Source organism: Typha latifolia, chromosome 5, assembly GCF_019914945.1.
Source record: "Typha latifolia isolate L0001 chromosome 5, TyphaL0001v2, whole genome shotgun sequence".
NCBI lineage: Eukaryota > Viridiplantae > Streptophyta > Magnoliopsida > Poales > Typhaceae > Typha > Typha latifolia.
In genome coordinates, this window is record NC_133090.1 from 12,051,657 (window position 1) to 12,068,708 (window position 17,052).

The window sequence follows — 17,052 nt, forward strand, 5'->3', positions numbered from 1 at the left end:
AACCTAAGGAGGTGATTCCGACCCTGATATGTTAACACAAATACATCTCGATCATAAGGATTTTTTTTTTTCATTTTAAATAAGCGAACTATTATAAGTCTATGACAATCCTCTTCAGGCCTCAAGCCAAAACATACCTCCTTGCGCAATAACAAATTCTGCTTCCACAAACCAGCCAAAAAGAAAAACAGGAACAAGAGAATAACAAGAACCTGGCAGCTCTTTAGGCGTAAAGAGAAATGATGATTGAATTCCAGAGAAGTCGAAAGTTGGATATAATCAGATCCAGAGTCTACCGGTCCATAAAAAAGAATGCAACAAGGCAACAACACAAACGAATCACAATGTTTGCAATGCCATTTTCCATGGAACCGCCAGTTTACTTATTTCCCCTTTTCTAGTTTGACATTGAGGCGGCAGAGCACCCATAAAAATTGAACTCTGCATACAATTCCAATCATTCATGTCTCTTGAAGAAGCAACTAGTATGCTTCAGGAGATTCAGAGCAAGATTACAGAAGAATGACAGATAAAGATGGGAAAGAAGATAACAGCATAGAGTAGTTAAGCAAAGCAGGAAAAAGAAAAGGAAATAGCCAACCCTTGGATATATTTAACATTGTTGATGTCATTATCTCATAATAACCTATACAAAGATGCAGATAAGCTCTCATTGTGTGACTATATCAACTCTTCCTCCATCCTTAAGACTCATCGATAAGTTCAGTTCACGTTCCCTATAGCATATCTACCAAAAATATCTTGAGCTTTTGCCAGAGAAAGCAACAGTTCTTGATCATCTTCCTCCTACCATTCCGCCAAATGGAATCAGGTATTTTATCTATAATTAGGAAGTATTCGTGTCTTTGTTTAGCATACCACAAAATTATTCTTGGTTAGATCATCCAACAGGTAGCGCATGCTATCGAATAATACATACCTGGATATCCAGAATCAAAAGAACCAAATGGCTCAGCACTTGCGCCTACCAAAACAAAATCTAAACACTTAGTCAAAACCCTGCTTAGAAAGCTGATGCAATTTCTGGTGAGCAAGATGTTCAGCTAGAAATCACCTTTCTAACTAAGGTCATCCCTCAAATAATTAATACATAACTTCCGCTTTGTCCTAAGAATTTCATATATGGTCGCTTCTTAGTCTTTACAACACTAAAACCTTTCATGAGATAACATGCCGAGCTAACTCAGAAGTTTCAGGAATAAAAGTAATTAAAAAAAAAAAAGGCATGGCAGAGTTAGTAGAATATTGCCAAATATTATGCTACTATCTTAAGCCTTGCTTAAGATCTGAAGAAACTAAAACAGTTGTTAATAATGCTAGATGATCATGGATATTTGCGAGGTGAAAAAAAAAATGCAAATATGCTTGGAATAAGAAAAGAACATTACAAGAATAGTAAACCATTTCACAAACAACAAAGGTTGTCTTGCCTACCCAGCTACTACCCACGAAACAATTGCAGATCCTTAAGCTTATAGACATCTCTCTACAAGATAACACCTGATATAGAGGGTTCCACAGATTAAGGAATCAAGGTATCTGATGACAAAGGAGATCATATTATAGTAACCTGAACAATAAACGACCATAATATCTAGCACATACAATAGCCCACGAAATTAAAAACATTGCACAGAAGCAGCACAATTGCAGGAATAAACCCCCATTTTCAGAGCCTTGAGGTACATGCTCAATTGGCACGTCCTCTGATGACATCGATACCCATCTCAGTTGGATCAGTAGCTTGCAGTTCCACTTGGATACCATCCAACTCCCTCTTGAATCTGTCCTTCGAGCTCGCATAGAGCATCTTACTTCTCACTCTTGCGATGTCAGGGGACCTTCACGACACTCCAAATAAATCCCATCCACGATCAGTATTTATGCTAAATAAAAAAAATATTAACACGGAAAAGAAAGGGATACCATGCAATGAAGAATATCTTGCTCTTCTGGCAGTTCTCTTCAGTTACAAAGTCAAAGTCATAGATTGCATATCTGCACTCATTCCCAGGGAGACTGGCCGTGAAATCGTCGTAGCTCAGAGCCGGCTCGCCGACCTTCTCCACAATGACTTGCTTCAACTTCTCATCGATCTTATAGACGATGAAACGATGAGTCCTCTTCGCCTTCAGCTCCAAGAACTTGAGCTTGCAATCATCATTCACCGCCATTCCCGACGCCGCGTTAGCCTGCTTGAATCAACCAAATATCAAAACAGATCAAAGGGAAACATTTGCCTATAGCCTGATCTAATTAAAGCTCTCAAATTCATAAAACTACACCAATTTTTTTTTTAAAAAAATGCAGATCTACAAAATAGTAGAATGAATCACCCAGAGTAATCTAACCTAAAACAAAATTTCGATAAATATATTAAGTTTTCCCACACAAATCCAACGAAATTACTAAAGGCGGAGAACGAGATCGATACGAAGGAAGGAGAGAATTGAGATAAAGTAGATCAAGGATGGGACTCGAAAGATCCAATCAGATCTACGCACTGACCCTAATAGAATCCAGCAAACTCCGAGTAATCTAACCCTAAATCCGGAAGAGGAAACAGGAAAACGCAACATCTCAACGAAATAGAGAGATTAGAGGAAGGATCGGATGGAAGTCGTACCATTTCTTAACAGCGATCGGAGGAGAGAAAAAGAGTGGACTGCGAAGGAGTCGATTCCGGGAAGGGAATTTTATAGAGAGAGAGAGAGAGAGAGAGAGAGAGAGAGAGAGTGGTGGGATTTGGCGCAGGACGGTGGAAAAAAAATACTACCGCATTGTGGGGCACCACCACCAATCATTTCGCGCCACGTACAAAGTCGGACGCGAGGAATCTGCGGCGTCGGGATTTTTACCGCGATTTTTTAGATAGATCCTCTGCAGTCCTGGATACAGAAATTTGCTCCGTCCATTTTTTCATTATTATGCTCTGTCCCCCCGCCACCTATTCTTCTCAGATTAAAGTTCCAAATTTATTTGAGAATTTCAGCAACTTACTCAGCAAGTAAGTAATGCAGTGGAATGCATAAGAATTCGTGCATGCACGAGTATATTGCTCAGCCAAAGGGGGTTCAAATTCAATTTTGTATAAAGAAATTTCGAGTTGAAAAAAAAAACGACTTCGTGCATCCTAGGCTGCAAAGAATCCTCTCCCAACTTAAATATCTTCCAGTTGTCACCGAACATATTTTCCAAAGTAATCACCACGGGTTTCGATGCGTATGAGGATATGGGCCTACTTAGATGGGCCAGGCCCAATCCAAGTATAAGATTGGACAATGATCATGTTGTTATCAGTGAGGAGAGGTGGTTTCAATTGCACATCATGATAGGTAACTGAATTGATTGGGGTTGTGTGAGTACCTCTTTTAATTCAGATTTTAGTATATATACATGGATTGATCCCTAAATCCTTTTGTAAATGTTCTATGCCTATTTCATGTTAACGGCAAGCACAAGTGATTAAAATCTTACCTTCCTAACTAAGATATTAGGGTTTGAATTCGTGCGCGAATGTGGCGAGAATATATATGTCATGATAAGTTTCACCAAGTGTGTGCAAAAATGTTCCTTTGGATGCAACCGAAGAGTGAAATGTACTAAAGTTTATAATTGATTATTTTAAACTAAACCTCATTTTACTCTTTGTAGTGTCTCTCTAAATGCAATTGCTGAGCTGAGATGTAGAGATAATCTACTTTAGACTATCTGAACTATTGCCAATTTCAATATTTTCACATACATCATCTAAACCTTTTGGGGGGGGGACACAGAGAGCTCTAAATTATTAGAAATCTCTGACCTCTTTGACATTGTCAATGGGAAAGATTGAAAAAAAAAATGCCCTTCTACTTATAATAGTATTTTAGTATATTAATATTTCTATTTTTCCCTTAAAAAATAAGAGTATAAAGGTTACGAATTTAGTCGCGTGTTAATCACGTAATAACTTATGGACAAAAATGTAACAAAAAATAGCAAACGGAAGAAATTTTGAAAAGTTTTCAATAGTTTATGAGATCTACATATATCTAGAAAAAAAAGTTTAGAAAGTGCATGTAAACATAAACGATAGTTCAAGAGTTTAAATATAATTATTATATACGACATGACATTTACAGTGGACTATCTGCTTTAATTAATAATCACCGTCTCCTTCCATGTATTACGCTTTTATCCATGCACGACATCATTACTCATCGGTTGCATTTAAATAACACTGCAAATACTGATCATAAAAAAAGAAAAAGAAAAAAAATACTTAGTAGTAAACACGCAAGAATATATATATATATATATGAAAACTGTTGCCTTTATTCATTTGAAACATAATACCCCTCTGAGAGGTTCATCATGCTACAAATAGAGAGATAACCAACAAGCCCACCAACTAGAGAGAGAGAGAGAGAAAGAGAGAGATCAGTTTGCCGACTTCTTCACATCGGCTTCAGCAATAGGCTTCTCATACTCGGCAACAGGCGAAGTTAATTGTTTCCCTTCTGAAGGTCTTGGCTTCTTCTTATCTTCCAGCCCAGCACTCTTGCTCTCGCCTTCGTCTTCCTTCTCAGACACGTCCATGGTGCAAAGGTCTTTGGGGAGATCAAACACGTACTGTGATGGTTTCCTTCGATGGCCATGGGGCTTTTGAGACATCTTTCCAAGGAGATGGATAGATATTGGAGATCTAAGGCAACAAGGGGATTATATTGGAAGAGTTTTATATAGATGTTCAAAAGAGAGAGGAGAATTAGCAAGTGAGTGCATTAATGAATGAATGGGTCCATATTCTCTTGTGGAGTTACCTAAATTGTCTTGTATTGTTGGGATGAAATACCAAAATTACCCATTTTATTTTTTATTTTTTAATACAAGTGGGGGTGGGTCTTGGGATATATCAGTGCATTATAATATATTTTTAATGATCAAAAGAGAGTAACAATATTATCAAGAGAATAAATAGCAAGGTTTGGAGTATCAGTATATTCTTATTGATGGTATGCATCAGTTGCATGGTACGGTAATCGATAACATTCTTAGTTACAAAAGCTACGTAAAATGTTTGTCGGTAAAGTATTATTTATTTTAAATAGTGCACACATAAATATTAGATAGCATATTATGATTAAATGTGAGCTTAATTTTTTTTATATTCACTTTTAATCTTCTATTAATTTGCAATCATCAACCTATTCCATAAAATATATTTATCTAATTTCATAAAACTCATGAGCAAATTCAAATTAAACACATGCTATCTATATTGGCATCAAAGAAGGTTTCTGTGATTTAAAATAAATGTTTTTTTTTTCAATTAACTATTATTCTGCTATTTAATATTAATTTTATAAGAATAATTTTTTTGGAGAAATGGGGATTTTTTAAGGCGACAATCCTAAGGGCAGTTATGTCCAAAATATTAATATTAAATTAAAAATAGGAGACTCTCCGGAATACGATGCGGAAAAGGTGGTGTAACGCATGAGTGGGATCATACAGTGAGTTGCTTTTCTTGTCTATTTGCATATATATATATATATATATATATATATATACTTGGATATAGTTTGGTGATTACCATTACTCTATGCTAAATATTAAGTATCTTGCTAAGATACGGTATAATGAAGCATACTACTAGAGATATGCATATCCTTCAAAGGGTAGTATATATTATGTGAGAAATAAAAGATATTCTTAGTGAATGTAGTAAATCTTCATTTTTAATGAAGACTATATCACAATTTATTAGGAGCTTTTTAGGTCACATAATTTTGGCCTTTGTTAAGTGACACTAGTAGTGAGACCAAGACTATGGGGTATCAAATCAGTGGTATAGTAACTTTTAATTTGATCAATGAGCTTCTTTGCTTGCATTATATTTCAAAATTCTTAATACTTGTTTAATTTGTAATTTAGGTACAATGGGTAGGTTTTGATTATTAATTGTAATTCTAAAATATAAATCAATAATTAAATATCACTAAAAGAATTATACTGACATGAAGATAAATGTCATTAAAAAAAAAAAACCTATACCGGCAGTTGAGAAGCAGCGTTAAAAATAAAAACCAATGCTTGCAAAGTGCTACTAAAGCTATAATTTTATGCCAGTGATTATGTAAATGCTGGACAGAAACTATACTGACAAATAGATAAATATTGCTAAAATACTATACTGTCGATATGAAGCTACATAAGTGCACCATTTTCAAAAAATTTGCTAAAAAAAAGCTAATAATGGGGGGGATACTATAAACTAACTGTATTCATCTTTCTCTATCATTCAACTAGAAATTATAGAGGTGTTCAGAATCTATATTGTCTCATGAGTGTACTACATCAATATGTCGTCTCTTAAGAGAGTGTGACAATTGCTCTAAAAACTTTTGCCGTCAGATAATAACAAAATTTTATATTTTATATTCTCACTCTATGTTACTCTTCGACTTGGATATTTTGAGAAGCTCGAGAAATAGACTTGATTTAAATTAGTAAATATTTTGTATATATTTGAAAAAGAAATACTAAAAAGTGTTTGTCTACTCTAAAAGCATAATATATTTCACACCGTGTTAACGTTGAAATTGATTGAATTACTTGATAGAATAACTTATGCTAATTCCATCCAGGTGACTATGCATGAACAGCAAAGAATTATGTACCAAAAAAATAAATATACAAAGAATCAAACCAACCAATTAGGTAGAGTTTACAGCCCAACATCAAGCTATCTATAGTATTGCTTTTTAATTAATTAGAAACACTAAACTAATTAACATCTTCTATGTAAACAGCTCAAGCAATTGCGCATTAGAATCCCCACGGAAGCCATCCTCATCGGAAGGAGACAAATTCAAGTCTATCACCTCCGGGTGTCCCCGGAAGATGGCGTCCTCCGGCGGCGCCGCCCTGTGCCGCCGCATGTGGCCTCCTAAAGCTTGCCCCATGGAGAACCCTAATCCACATATGGAGCACTCGTGGGCTCCTGTCTTCGCCTTCTTGCTGGCCGCCGATTCATCGGCGTGCCCTCCCGCCCGCTTGTGGCTCGTCCGGTGGCCGCCGAGCGCTTGGAACGATGCAAACCTGCGGCTGCACGTCTTGCATTTGAAAGCGCCGCCGCCATCGGCCGCATCCTTGTTCGCCGTGCTTGTCTCCTCGATTATGGTACTTTTAGATGAGAGTGAGAGCAAGAGATTGGCCACGTGTTCCTCTTCCTCTCCTTTTTCTTCTTCTTCTCGATCTCTCATACGCTTCATTTGAGCTCAAAAAGGAATAGTAGTACTACTCGTAACTCTTATCAGGTATATTTATCCGTTAGGGTTCTATGACACGTGCACGGCAAGTCGGTGCACTACTACCTTGGGAAGGAAGTATCTATTCTGCCAATCATAGCGCGCCACGTCATTAGTAGCTTTCTTTGACTTTAACCTTCCGTTGACCTTCTGGAGTAATATTGCGTGTGGGAGTACGTGTATCGATGATCTCTGTACTCATATACACATTGAAATATTTTTAGTAGTTTTTAAAAATAATAACAACAGCGACAATAATAATAATAGTAGATTTATATAAGGGAAATGTTACGTGGTTGACTTCTGGGAGACAACGACATAGCTGAACGGAGTCTCAGTGCTGTAGATTTTCGGAAGCTTCGCTAATAATATCTTTTTGGTAAGCGTACTTAGGATTTTCCTTACGTGGTAAAAAAGAAAAGCGTATAGTAACAACTTTTGCCACGTAGGTTTTTCTTTTAAGTAACCGGACAGGTTAATTATTAATGGTTCGACATTTTGATTTTTAATGCGAGTTTATTTTATTTTTTCAATCTGTAATTATATTGCACATTCTTATTGGCGTTTACTTAGTTTTATTTTTCTTCCTTTTTTAAATAACTATATGCTCCGTTCGGATAAGAAAGATAGTCATTAGTAATTTTAATTTCTTCCACAGCACACTACAGATAACCATAGAGTTGGACGAGTTGACCATTGCTGGGAAGCAAAGATGGAGTTTAATATAGTGCGTTGATTAATTCTAAATCTTGATTTCGAGGATATATTTAAGGAGTGTTACTTGATCTTATCCTGTGCGCGTAGATTAATTACACAAAAGGGTATGTACGAGTCTTCTTTCTCTTTGAAGTTGATGACAGGATGATGATCAAATTGGATAATAAAACTTAAGAAAGATTGGAGAAACAAAAGAAGTTGAAAGAGAGATGGCAAAGTGTGGATTGACATTGAGAAAAATAAGAGCATGGTTCATGCAGGCTATCAAAAGAATCACAAATAAGAAAGCAGCACATAGACATACTTAATAGAGATGCAGAGGCTTCTGATTCCCTACCAATGATGCTACACAGATGCAAAACAGCCAAGAGAATAACAAGTCAGCACGAATATTACAGCATGCATAATGGTGATTCATACATCACAAACTGAAATTTTCTACAGAATCAGATGGGATTTAAGCTGATATATCATGAAATGCATCAGATTGCAGAGCATGGTTCTCCAAAGGGGTCTAATAATACTTTTAGAAGAGTTTAAAAGAATACACAGAAGAAAAGTATATTCGAATAGCGTTGGCTAGGTTATCATGTTTTATTGCACAAGAGAATGTCTTTCTTGTATATGATTATTGTGCCATCGCTAAAAAATCTATAGGGCTGGAACAGTAACAAATACCCAAATGACTGCAGAAATGCAGAAACCAATGTGCACCCATATAAAAAAGGAATTAAGTTCATGCCAGTTAAGTATCTGGAAGTAAATTAACAGACGATTCTGAAAATACTCCACAGGTATATGTTTCGAGAAACTTCCATATGTATGCGGAAGAGTTCAGTATGGGTATCTGATTGTATCTGGCTGCATTGCTTTCTGGACAAGTTCAGTCTGCTCTTGCACATGAACTGAGTAGAAGCCTGTTGCACTGGCAGCAGATGGTGCCCTTCCAACATACTTAATGTCCTCTATTGTGCCTCGACCAAGAGACTTCATAGCAGTATGTAGACGAGGGTTAACATAGCTATAAGCTCCCATGTTCATTGGTTCCTCTTGGCACCACACAATCTCTGCATCTGAAATAAGAATTCCGGGAGATAAATTAGCTGTACAGTATAATCATATTTGCAACCTGAAGTAGTTTCGATCAGTCAAAGCTATGTGAATTTTATAATCTAAACAAACATGGCAGTAGCTGTCCTGTGCTATGTGATGAAATGAGTTATTAAGTTCCGGCATAAATATGCCATGTACAACTCGGTACAAAAGCAACAATCACCCAAGCCCATAAAAATATTGAGTCATCAATAGCCAAGCCAGATATAATTGTTGTGTGCCAGCACCAACATGAAATTCAGGTTGCTGAGCTAGTCTTTGCCTTCCAATAAGATGGAAAGAGGCTTTGGATCATCATGGATGCTTCTGCATGCTGCAGCTTAAGATTTCCAGGTAGAGCTTACACCATTATTGACAAGACTTCTGTTACACTATATATGCCTAAAGTATGTAATTTGTGTCCCTCAAGTATACTACAACATGTACTTGTAATGTAAAGACAACTAGCAGCGATGTATGTAGTACTTTAGTGTATGTTGGTACAAATTCATGTGGATGTTCATGTTAGACAAGTTGGACGATTACTATGGTAGAATATAATTTCACATACTGGGATATCGTTTCAACTCCCGCTGGATGAGGTCATAGGGAAATGGGCAAAGTTGTTCAACTCTGCATATAGCAACATCCTTGCGATCCCTTTTCTTCCTTTCTTCATCGAGCTCGTAGTACACCTGCAGGGATAACAGAAGCAGCATCAATGTTTTATGTTCTGAAAAGGAGGAACATCAAATTTAATTACTAAGTCATCTGAGTATATACCTTCCCAGAGCATAGAACAAGACGACTAATACCCTCCTCAAGGTCTTTATGGTCATTCTGGTCCTTTATTAGGCGCTTGAACCGTGTTCCTTGCTTATCAAAGCCAGGATGGCCCACAAGATCATCAAATTCCGATAGATGAGATTTGCAGTCTTTGTGCCGAAGAAGGTTCTTTGGAGCCATTATGATTAGAGGTTTGCGAAATTCTCGGTGTATCTGGAACATTCCATAAGACAAAGTAGTTAGTCTTGCAGAATCTAATATATGTTGAACCAAAGTGAAGTGCACGTATATTACCTGCCGTCGCAGAACATGAAAATAATTTGCTGGTGTAGTGGCATTCACCACTTGCCAATTGCACTCCTGTATCTGTTTCCTGAGTGTTGGATCCATCTCGGGTATAACGTAAGGGTTATCATCACTCATCTGTAAAACAGTGAACACATCAGTAAACAAAATGAGTTTCTGACAACTTATTTACATTTTTCTTGAGGGTTTTGGATATGAATGTATACAGCAATGCCTTGGCAATATGGTAAAACAAGAATTATATGACAGATCAGAATATAGCATGTTAGGCATATTCTACAGTATGTCAGTCAGTATGGCACTTCTTAACAGTACATAACAACTGTATTTATGAACACTCATTTTACAATGAAAGGGTTGGCATTAACTTCTCCAAAATGGGAGGGAATGTCAAATGAAAAAAAAATTCATGATCACTGTGCTACACAGTACACACAACAAGAGATATAACTTATGAAAGCAAATACAATACTCATCACTGATATCCGAAATGTTTTTACAGTACATGAGTGTCCAGAGCTGTGCAGAAGCTAAATTCAAAATCATGGTTTCTCCATAGACCTACAAAAGAGTGGAGCAAGCTCCATATACATTTTTATATGCTAGGTGCGAAATTGGGTCAAGACCTAATTTACAAGCTCTGGCTCAGCTAGTGAGCCAACTAATCGAGTCCAACGACAAGGCAACTTGAGTGTATAAATTTTCTCTCATTCTTTAAGCTAAACTGGGAAAACTGCTTAGACTCCACCTACTTTCAAGTTCAAACTGTCCAAACAAAGAGAAACAAAGAATACTAAGCAGATACTGTAGCTCCACTAAATTTAGCAGACTTCTACAAATTGCACTTGGCAATATTATTACATGTTAGCAGTTATAGCCACAGGTTTCCATGCTGATGACCACTAATGGCATGTCCCAACCATACTGACCTATACTCAAGTGTTGTAGCCTATGCTGCAATAATAATTGTATGATAAACGATGGGTTCTGCACAAAAGGTAGATTAATAGAGCAAGAGTCAGCATGCTCAACACCAAAGCATGTTCTACGGTAATAGCCAACCCTTGTGTTGCAACAAGTTACTCTATAGTTAAAGCCTAGATTTATGAGGTAAACAGGAAGCATCTTATTCATTTAAGAAGATGAAAAGAAACCCCAATTATTACCTAAGATGAATAGGATCTAAAATTTTCAACACCAACTGTAAACAAGACATGCAAGATTTACATGCATAAGTAGGCAGAGATAACCAAACCAGAAAGTAGTTAAATTGTAGAAGTAATTTATCAGTTCTCTGGTAATGCTTCAAAGAACTCTACTACTAAGTGACGCATACTGCCAACATATTCCACACCATACCTGGAGGAATCGTTCCAGTCGTGCACTTGAATGTTCTGGTCCCTGGCCATCATAACCATGGGGAAGCACAACAACAAGCCCAGTTTGGCGAAGCCACTTTGACTCACCGCTACTTAGAAATTGATCAAAAATTACTTGGGCTCCATTTGCAAAATCACCAAATTGGGCTTCCCAAAGAACTAATGAATTAGGATTCTCCATAGAATAACCTAACTCAAATCCTAGAACAGCAAACTCTGATAAAGAGCTGTCAAATAACAAGCATACTCAATCAGCCAATGGTCAAGCAGATAATTACTCCACAAGCACAGGGAGGCATGGTATCATTGCACTTGTCACATACATAGTAAAGCATGCAAAAGTAGTCTGTTTCACAAAATGCTTTTACCCAGATATCAAATTTGAAATCCATACCTGTTGCTCACTGTAAACATCTCTTCATCTTGGTTCATAATAATGTGGTCCAGAGGGCAGTATTGCTCTCCAGTTTCTTGATCATGAATAACAGCATGCCGATGACTAAATGTACCTCTTTCAACATCCTGGCCACTTAATCTGACATGGTTACCTTCCACTATGAGGGTGGCAAAGGCAAGTGCTTCCCCAACTGCCCAGTCAATGCCTTCTCCAGTCTCAATCATCTGAGCACGTTGCTCAAATATCTTCTTGACAGCTCTGTGAGGCTTGAAATTTTCAGGAAGAGTCGCCATTGCTTGTCCAACACGCTTTAATATCTCAGGTTTGACACTGGATGATGCAGTCGTCCAATTAAAGTAAGATCATTATGCAAAGGCATGTGCTGGAAACAATAGAAACCAACTAAAACAATCAGCCATCATACCCAGTATTTCGTACACGTGAAATCTGTTCTGGTGATTTAAATCCACCCCAATATGCTGAAAGCCAATCCCTCTTCCTCGGTACATAATCTTTGCTGTTAATGAATTCTTCATTCAATATTGTATTGACTTTTTTATGTATCTTTTCGATATCTTCTTTTGAGATCTCCCCTGATTGTAAAAGTTCATTTTGGTATATCTCAAGTGCACTAGGGTGATTACGGATAACCTGTGTGAACAGAAAATTAGTTTAAAAAAAAATAAGCAAAGTTTCATTGTTGAGTGAAAAATGGGAAATTCATGGAAAATTGCAATCCCCACCACGTAATAGTTCACCTATACGTCTTCATCGACGCTGTTTTTTGACTGGAAAACCTAGAGTTAACTATAGAGACTTTGGGCTATCCTAGTACAGGCAATAGTTATTCCAAAGGGTCCTTCTTATTTTTTGCGTAAAAGATGAAGCACTTATCTTCATAGATTGTTGTGCTGGTGACACAGTCGACACAGGTAGCCAGTGAATTATCGACATCAATAGGGGTAAGTATCTCAATAGTCCTTCACGACTCATTGATGTATGCCACTATAATTGAGAATAGCTTACTTTATATATATATATATATATATATATATATATATTGAGGTCTCTTTCATTCCTTTTAATACATTTTGCATTTTCATGCTTGATCTACATAAATTATAATTAAATCAAAAGGAAATTTTGGTTTTCACTAAGTTGTTTGCCCCAACAAAGAAGATCTGAAAATTTTGAGAAAATCGTAATATTAGAATCTAATTGCATATGTTACACTAATATATAATGTTGAAGGATTTTTATTTAGCCCATAAAACCTATTTTAAGGCCTTAAAAAAGTTTAGAGATTGCTTTCCAAGATGTCAAGATCATTCAATTGCCAATGGAGCACCAACTAAGCACAGCATGTGACAATAGTCAAATCACTAACACGACAATCCTTTTTCATTTTAGCATCTAACATTCATAACATATAACCAGATAGAATGAAAGAGTCATGTGAAGTTATGGAAAGAAAATGAGGAAATAAAAAGAGATGAGTGCACCAAAATTTCTAGAAGAAACAATAACTTTCACCTGGTACATCTTAGGCTGTGTGAAAGAAGGCTCATCAATCTCATTGTGCCCAAACCTTCGGTAACAAACAACGTCAACCACCACATCAGAATGGAAAGTCTGGCGCCATTCTGCTGCCAGCTCACAAACATGAACCACTGCTTCCAAGTCATCACCATTTACATGAAAAATCGGTGCATCTAATGCTTTAGCCACATCTGTGCAATACTGTGAAGACCTCCCAGACTTTGGGTCAGTTGTGAATGCAACTTGATTATTCACAACTATATGAATTGTTCCACCAGTAGTGTAGTTAGGAAGTGCACTCAGATGCAGCGTCTCATATACAACACCCTGTCCTGCAAAGCTTCCATCACCATGGATCAACACTCCCATAACTTTTGTCCTATCAGCATCACTAATATAGTATTGCTTCGCCCGAGTCTTTCCAACCACAACTGGATCCACTGCTTCTAAATGACTTGGATTTGCAACTAAAGAAAGGTGGATCCTTTTCCCACCTCTAGTAGGCCTATCATATGAAGTCCCCAGATGATATTTCACATCACCAGTTCCTGTATATAATCCCTCTCCTTCATTCACAGGCTTCGTTCCACCACTAAATTCACTGAAAATCTGACGCAGTGGCTTCCGAACAACATTGCCTAGAACGTTCAACCTGCCCCTGTGAGGCATTCCAATCACAATGCTTTCCACCCCCAAATCAGCAGCTCTATCAAACATCTCCTTCATACCAGGTATTAGAGTCTCCCCACCTTCAAGACCGAACCTCTTGGCAGTTGTCCATTTGGTAGCCAAGAAATTCTCAAACTGTGTGCTCCAAATGAGCCTATCAAGCATGACCTCACGGCGCTCCTGGTTATACTCCCTTGGCTTCACAGTCTCAATCTTCTCCCGCAACCAATTGCACTTCTCGCGATCTGGAATGTGCATGTACTCATACCCGACGGTCCCACAGTAAGCCTGCTCAAGCCGGCCCAATATAGAGCGAAGAGTCTGGACTGGACGGTTCTCGGATAAGAACCCTGACATCTTCCAAACTCCAAGAAAGAACTCTCTATCCAAATCTGCCTCAGCGAATCCATAGAGACCGGGGTCCAAATCCTCTGGAATTTCTCGCTCTTCCAGACCTAAAGGATCAAGTTTAGCCTTCATATGCCCATTGACCTGGTAGGCCCTGACGAGAAGCAGCAACCGCATGCTCTCTTGAATTGTCTGGCCGGAAATTCCTGGCGACGTAGCAGCTTGGCCGACAAAGTTCCTAAAGAAGTTATCCCAGGATTCATCGACGCTGCTCGGATCAGCTTCCCAAGCCCTTTGCAATTCTTCCAAGTAGACACTGCTAGTGCCATCAAGGAAGCTGTCAGAGAGCCTCGAAAGAGGCACGGGGCGGGGGACTGGCGCGGCCTTGGCCCTTGGATGAGTCGAATGGAAAAACCGGGATGGTGGAGATGGAATTGCCCGGGTTCCGGCGAGGTGATGAGGCGTCCGAGCTAAGTTTCTTCTAATGGCTAATCTAGCTACACCTGATGCAGCTCTAAACCACGCCATTGATAGCAAAGCTCTACTGAAGCGAACTAAATGCTGTGAATCGTATTAAACTTCATCAAATTTTAACACAATCTGAAAAAAGAAATCTATTTTTGATTCGATCACTACCGATTCCTGCAGAAGTACAGGAGGAATAGAAGATGATTACTTAAAACCGTCACTGTCTTTGACGACAAAGGCGATTCGAGGCGGTTCCTCGATCATCGATCACGAAGCGAACGAAAGATCGATTAAGGACTAGAAATTGAGCGCAAACAAACTGACATCGTAGGAAAAACAAAAAAAACAAAAAACAAAAAGAAGAATAAGAGATCATGGGATTTAGTTGGCGATCGCACCTGCGGTTGGAATCTCCTCGCTTCTATTGGCTTCTTAGACGACTTAGGGATTCGAGCCTCGCTACTTGTCTTTGTTTCTCTGCTTTCCTCTCTTCTCGGAGAGGAAGAGTGCGGATCTCTCTGGTCGCGTTATTCCATTTTCATCTCATCTTATCTCGTCCTTTCTCTACGTCGATTCTAAGCTTACCCGCATAACTCACCACAATAAGTACCCAAATCTACGAAATTAGTTTAGTTATTAGCATTTCTTAAAGTAAAAGAAGGTATCTGAAATGGGTTTAGAGCAATTGGGTGTTTGGTTGTAAATTAAAATAGTGATATTATTATTAAAATACTCTTTATAATATATAAATAAGAAGATGAGAGAGAATAGGGAGAAGGGATAGAGAATTATTGAAATGATAATAAATTATAGTGATGTGTTTAAAGAGCAAAATAATAATTATATTTTATTAATTAATATAAAATATTCGGATTAACGGGTTTAAGTTTAATGATACAAAATCGTTTAGTCTCTTTTGCATTTATACCCCTCAAAATACTGAAAATATGAACCATTTAAAAGAAGAAAAGAAACTCTCTAACTCTGAGCTCTTATGAAGGGCATCTATGTAAAACCAAGAGATTCAAGGTTAAAAATGCAAATGGGATATTAAAATTTCCGGTTAAAGTATGGTTGGGTAGATTTTTGGTTCCTACTGCAAGATACACCTCCGCATGGAAACAGCAGCAGAGAATTTACTACTTGTCAGCTGCCACGTCATCTAGTAAGTCAAGGTAATATAACTTAATATATATTTTAGCCAACCAGATGGAAAATAAGATCCACGTCAGTGGTGAGGTAAGATCCACGTCAGTGGTGAGATATGGTATGCGACAACTAGGCGTATCCTAATCTCTGTGATTTCGCTAATTAAGCCTTATTTCCTAATTATGTAGGGAAAACGATAATAATGGACTCACCTGATATATATACACTCATTTCATCTAATAAATAAATAAAAATTAATACAATTAAATTATAAAAACTCGATACGCCGCAATTATTGCAACATTTTTTTGTGTAATTTTACACTTTTGCTCTCTAATAATATTATTCCCTTCTCACAATTTTTATATATTAAAAAATGAATAATTACAGTTTACACTTATTTTCTCTTGGACTCCACGTTTATTTTTTTTTCCGTAACACATTGACTCCCTTTTTATTCGATCACATTAACCCTCTCTTTTTTAGATGACACATGTAATTATAAAATAACCTCTGAAATGATCCTTTTGTTACTTATTTGTTAGATTTTTTTTGTCAAAAAAAAAAATTGACGTGTCGTATGAACAACTAATTTTATGAGTAAATGACCGTTTGACGTTTTCATTAACACCGTCAAAAAGGATGAAAATTTTATTATATTTTTAGAGGTCCATACGCACTAAAAAGAAGAGGAAATAATAGTTCAAAAATTCTTAGTGTAATCATCCTTTAAAAGATAGTATAAGATAGCCAATAGGATGCTGACAAATAACCCGGTATTTACAACCACATTTGGTGGCCTTTTTAAGATGGTTAGATATGCAACCAAAACCACCACAATATATCAAAAAGAAGAAGAACAAAAATGCAAATTGGAGCTATAAAA

The 17,052-nt window shown here is 37.3% G+C and overlaps 2 protein-coding genes across 3 annotated transcripts; both read right to left on the reverse strand.

The window, feature by feature from the left end:
- Positions 1–1,363: 1,363 nt before the first annotated feature.
- LOC140789068 (actin-depolymerizing factor 7-like) lies at positions 1,364–2,782 on the reverse strand. The gene is made up of 3 exons (XM_073138667.1): positions 2,648–2,782; positions 1,948–2,213; positions 1,364–1,862 (listed from the first exon to the last, which is right to left on the reverse strand). The coding sequence occupies exons 1-3, from the start codon at positions 2,648–2,650 to the stop codon at positions 1,712–1,714; spliced, it is 420 nt and encodes a 139-aa protein (XP_072994768.1). The 5' UTR covers positions 2,651–2,782; the 3' UTR covers positions 1,364–1,711.
- Positions 2,783–8,595: 5,813 nt separating this feature from the next.
- LOC140788829 (uncharacterized) lies at positions 8,596–15,594 on the reverse strand. 2 transcript variants are annotated; one of them, XM_073138298.1, is made up of 9 exons: positions 15,416–15,594; positions 13,527–15,110; positions 12,418–12,644; positions 11,991–12,323; positions 11,577–11,823; positions 10,206–10,334; positions 9,909–10,124; positions 9,697–9,820; positions 8,596–9,106 (listed from the first exon to the last, which is right to left on the reverse strand). In XM_073138298.1, exons 2-9 carry the CDS (start codon positions 15,075–15,077, stop codon positions 8,868–8,870), a joined length of 3,066 nt encoding a protein of 1,021 aa, XP_072994399.1. In that variant the 5' UTR covers positions 15,078–15,110; positions 15,416–15,594; the 3' UTR covers positions 8,596–8,867. The 2 variants fall into 2 exon arrangements, with proteins under 2 accessions (XP_072994399.1, XP_072994400.1); XM_073138299.1 differs by having other exon boundaries at positions 13,527–15,191.
- Between the last annotated feature and the right edge of the window lie 1,458 nt (positions 15,595–17,052).

Coding starts and splice junctions, on each gene's coding strand:
- LOC140788829 (XM_073138298.1), bottom strand. CDS start 15,077: ATGGCGTGGTTTAGAGCTGCATCAGGTGTAGCTAGATTAGCCATTAGA. Junction 12,645..13,526: donor CACAGCCTAAGATGTACCAG/GTGAAAGTTATT, acceptor CTGTTCACACAG/GTTATCCGTAATCACCCTAG. Junction 12,324..12,417: donor TCACGTGTACGAAATACTGG/GTATGATGGCTG, acceptor TGCATCATCCAG/TGTCAAACCTGAGATATTAA.
- LOC140789068 (XM_073138667.1), bottom strand. Junction 1,863..1,947: donor AAGATATTCTTCATTGCATG/GTATCCCTTTCT, acceptor AGTGTCGTGAAG/GTCCCCTGACATCGCAAGAG.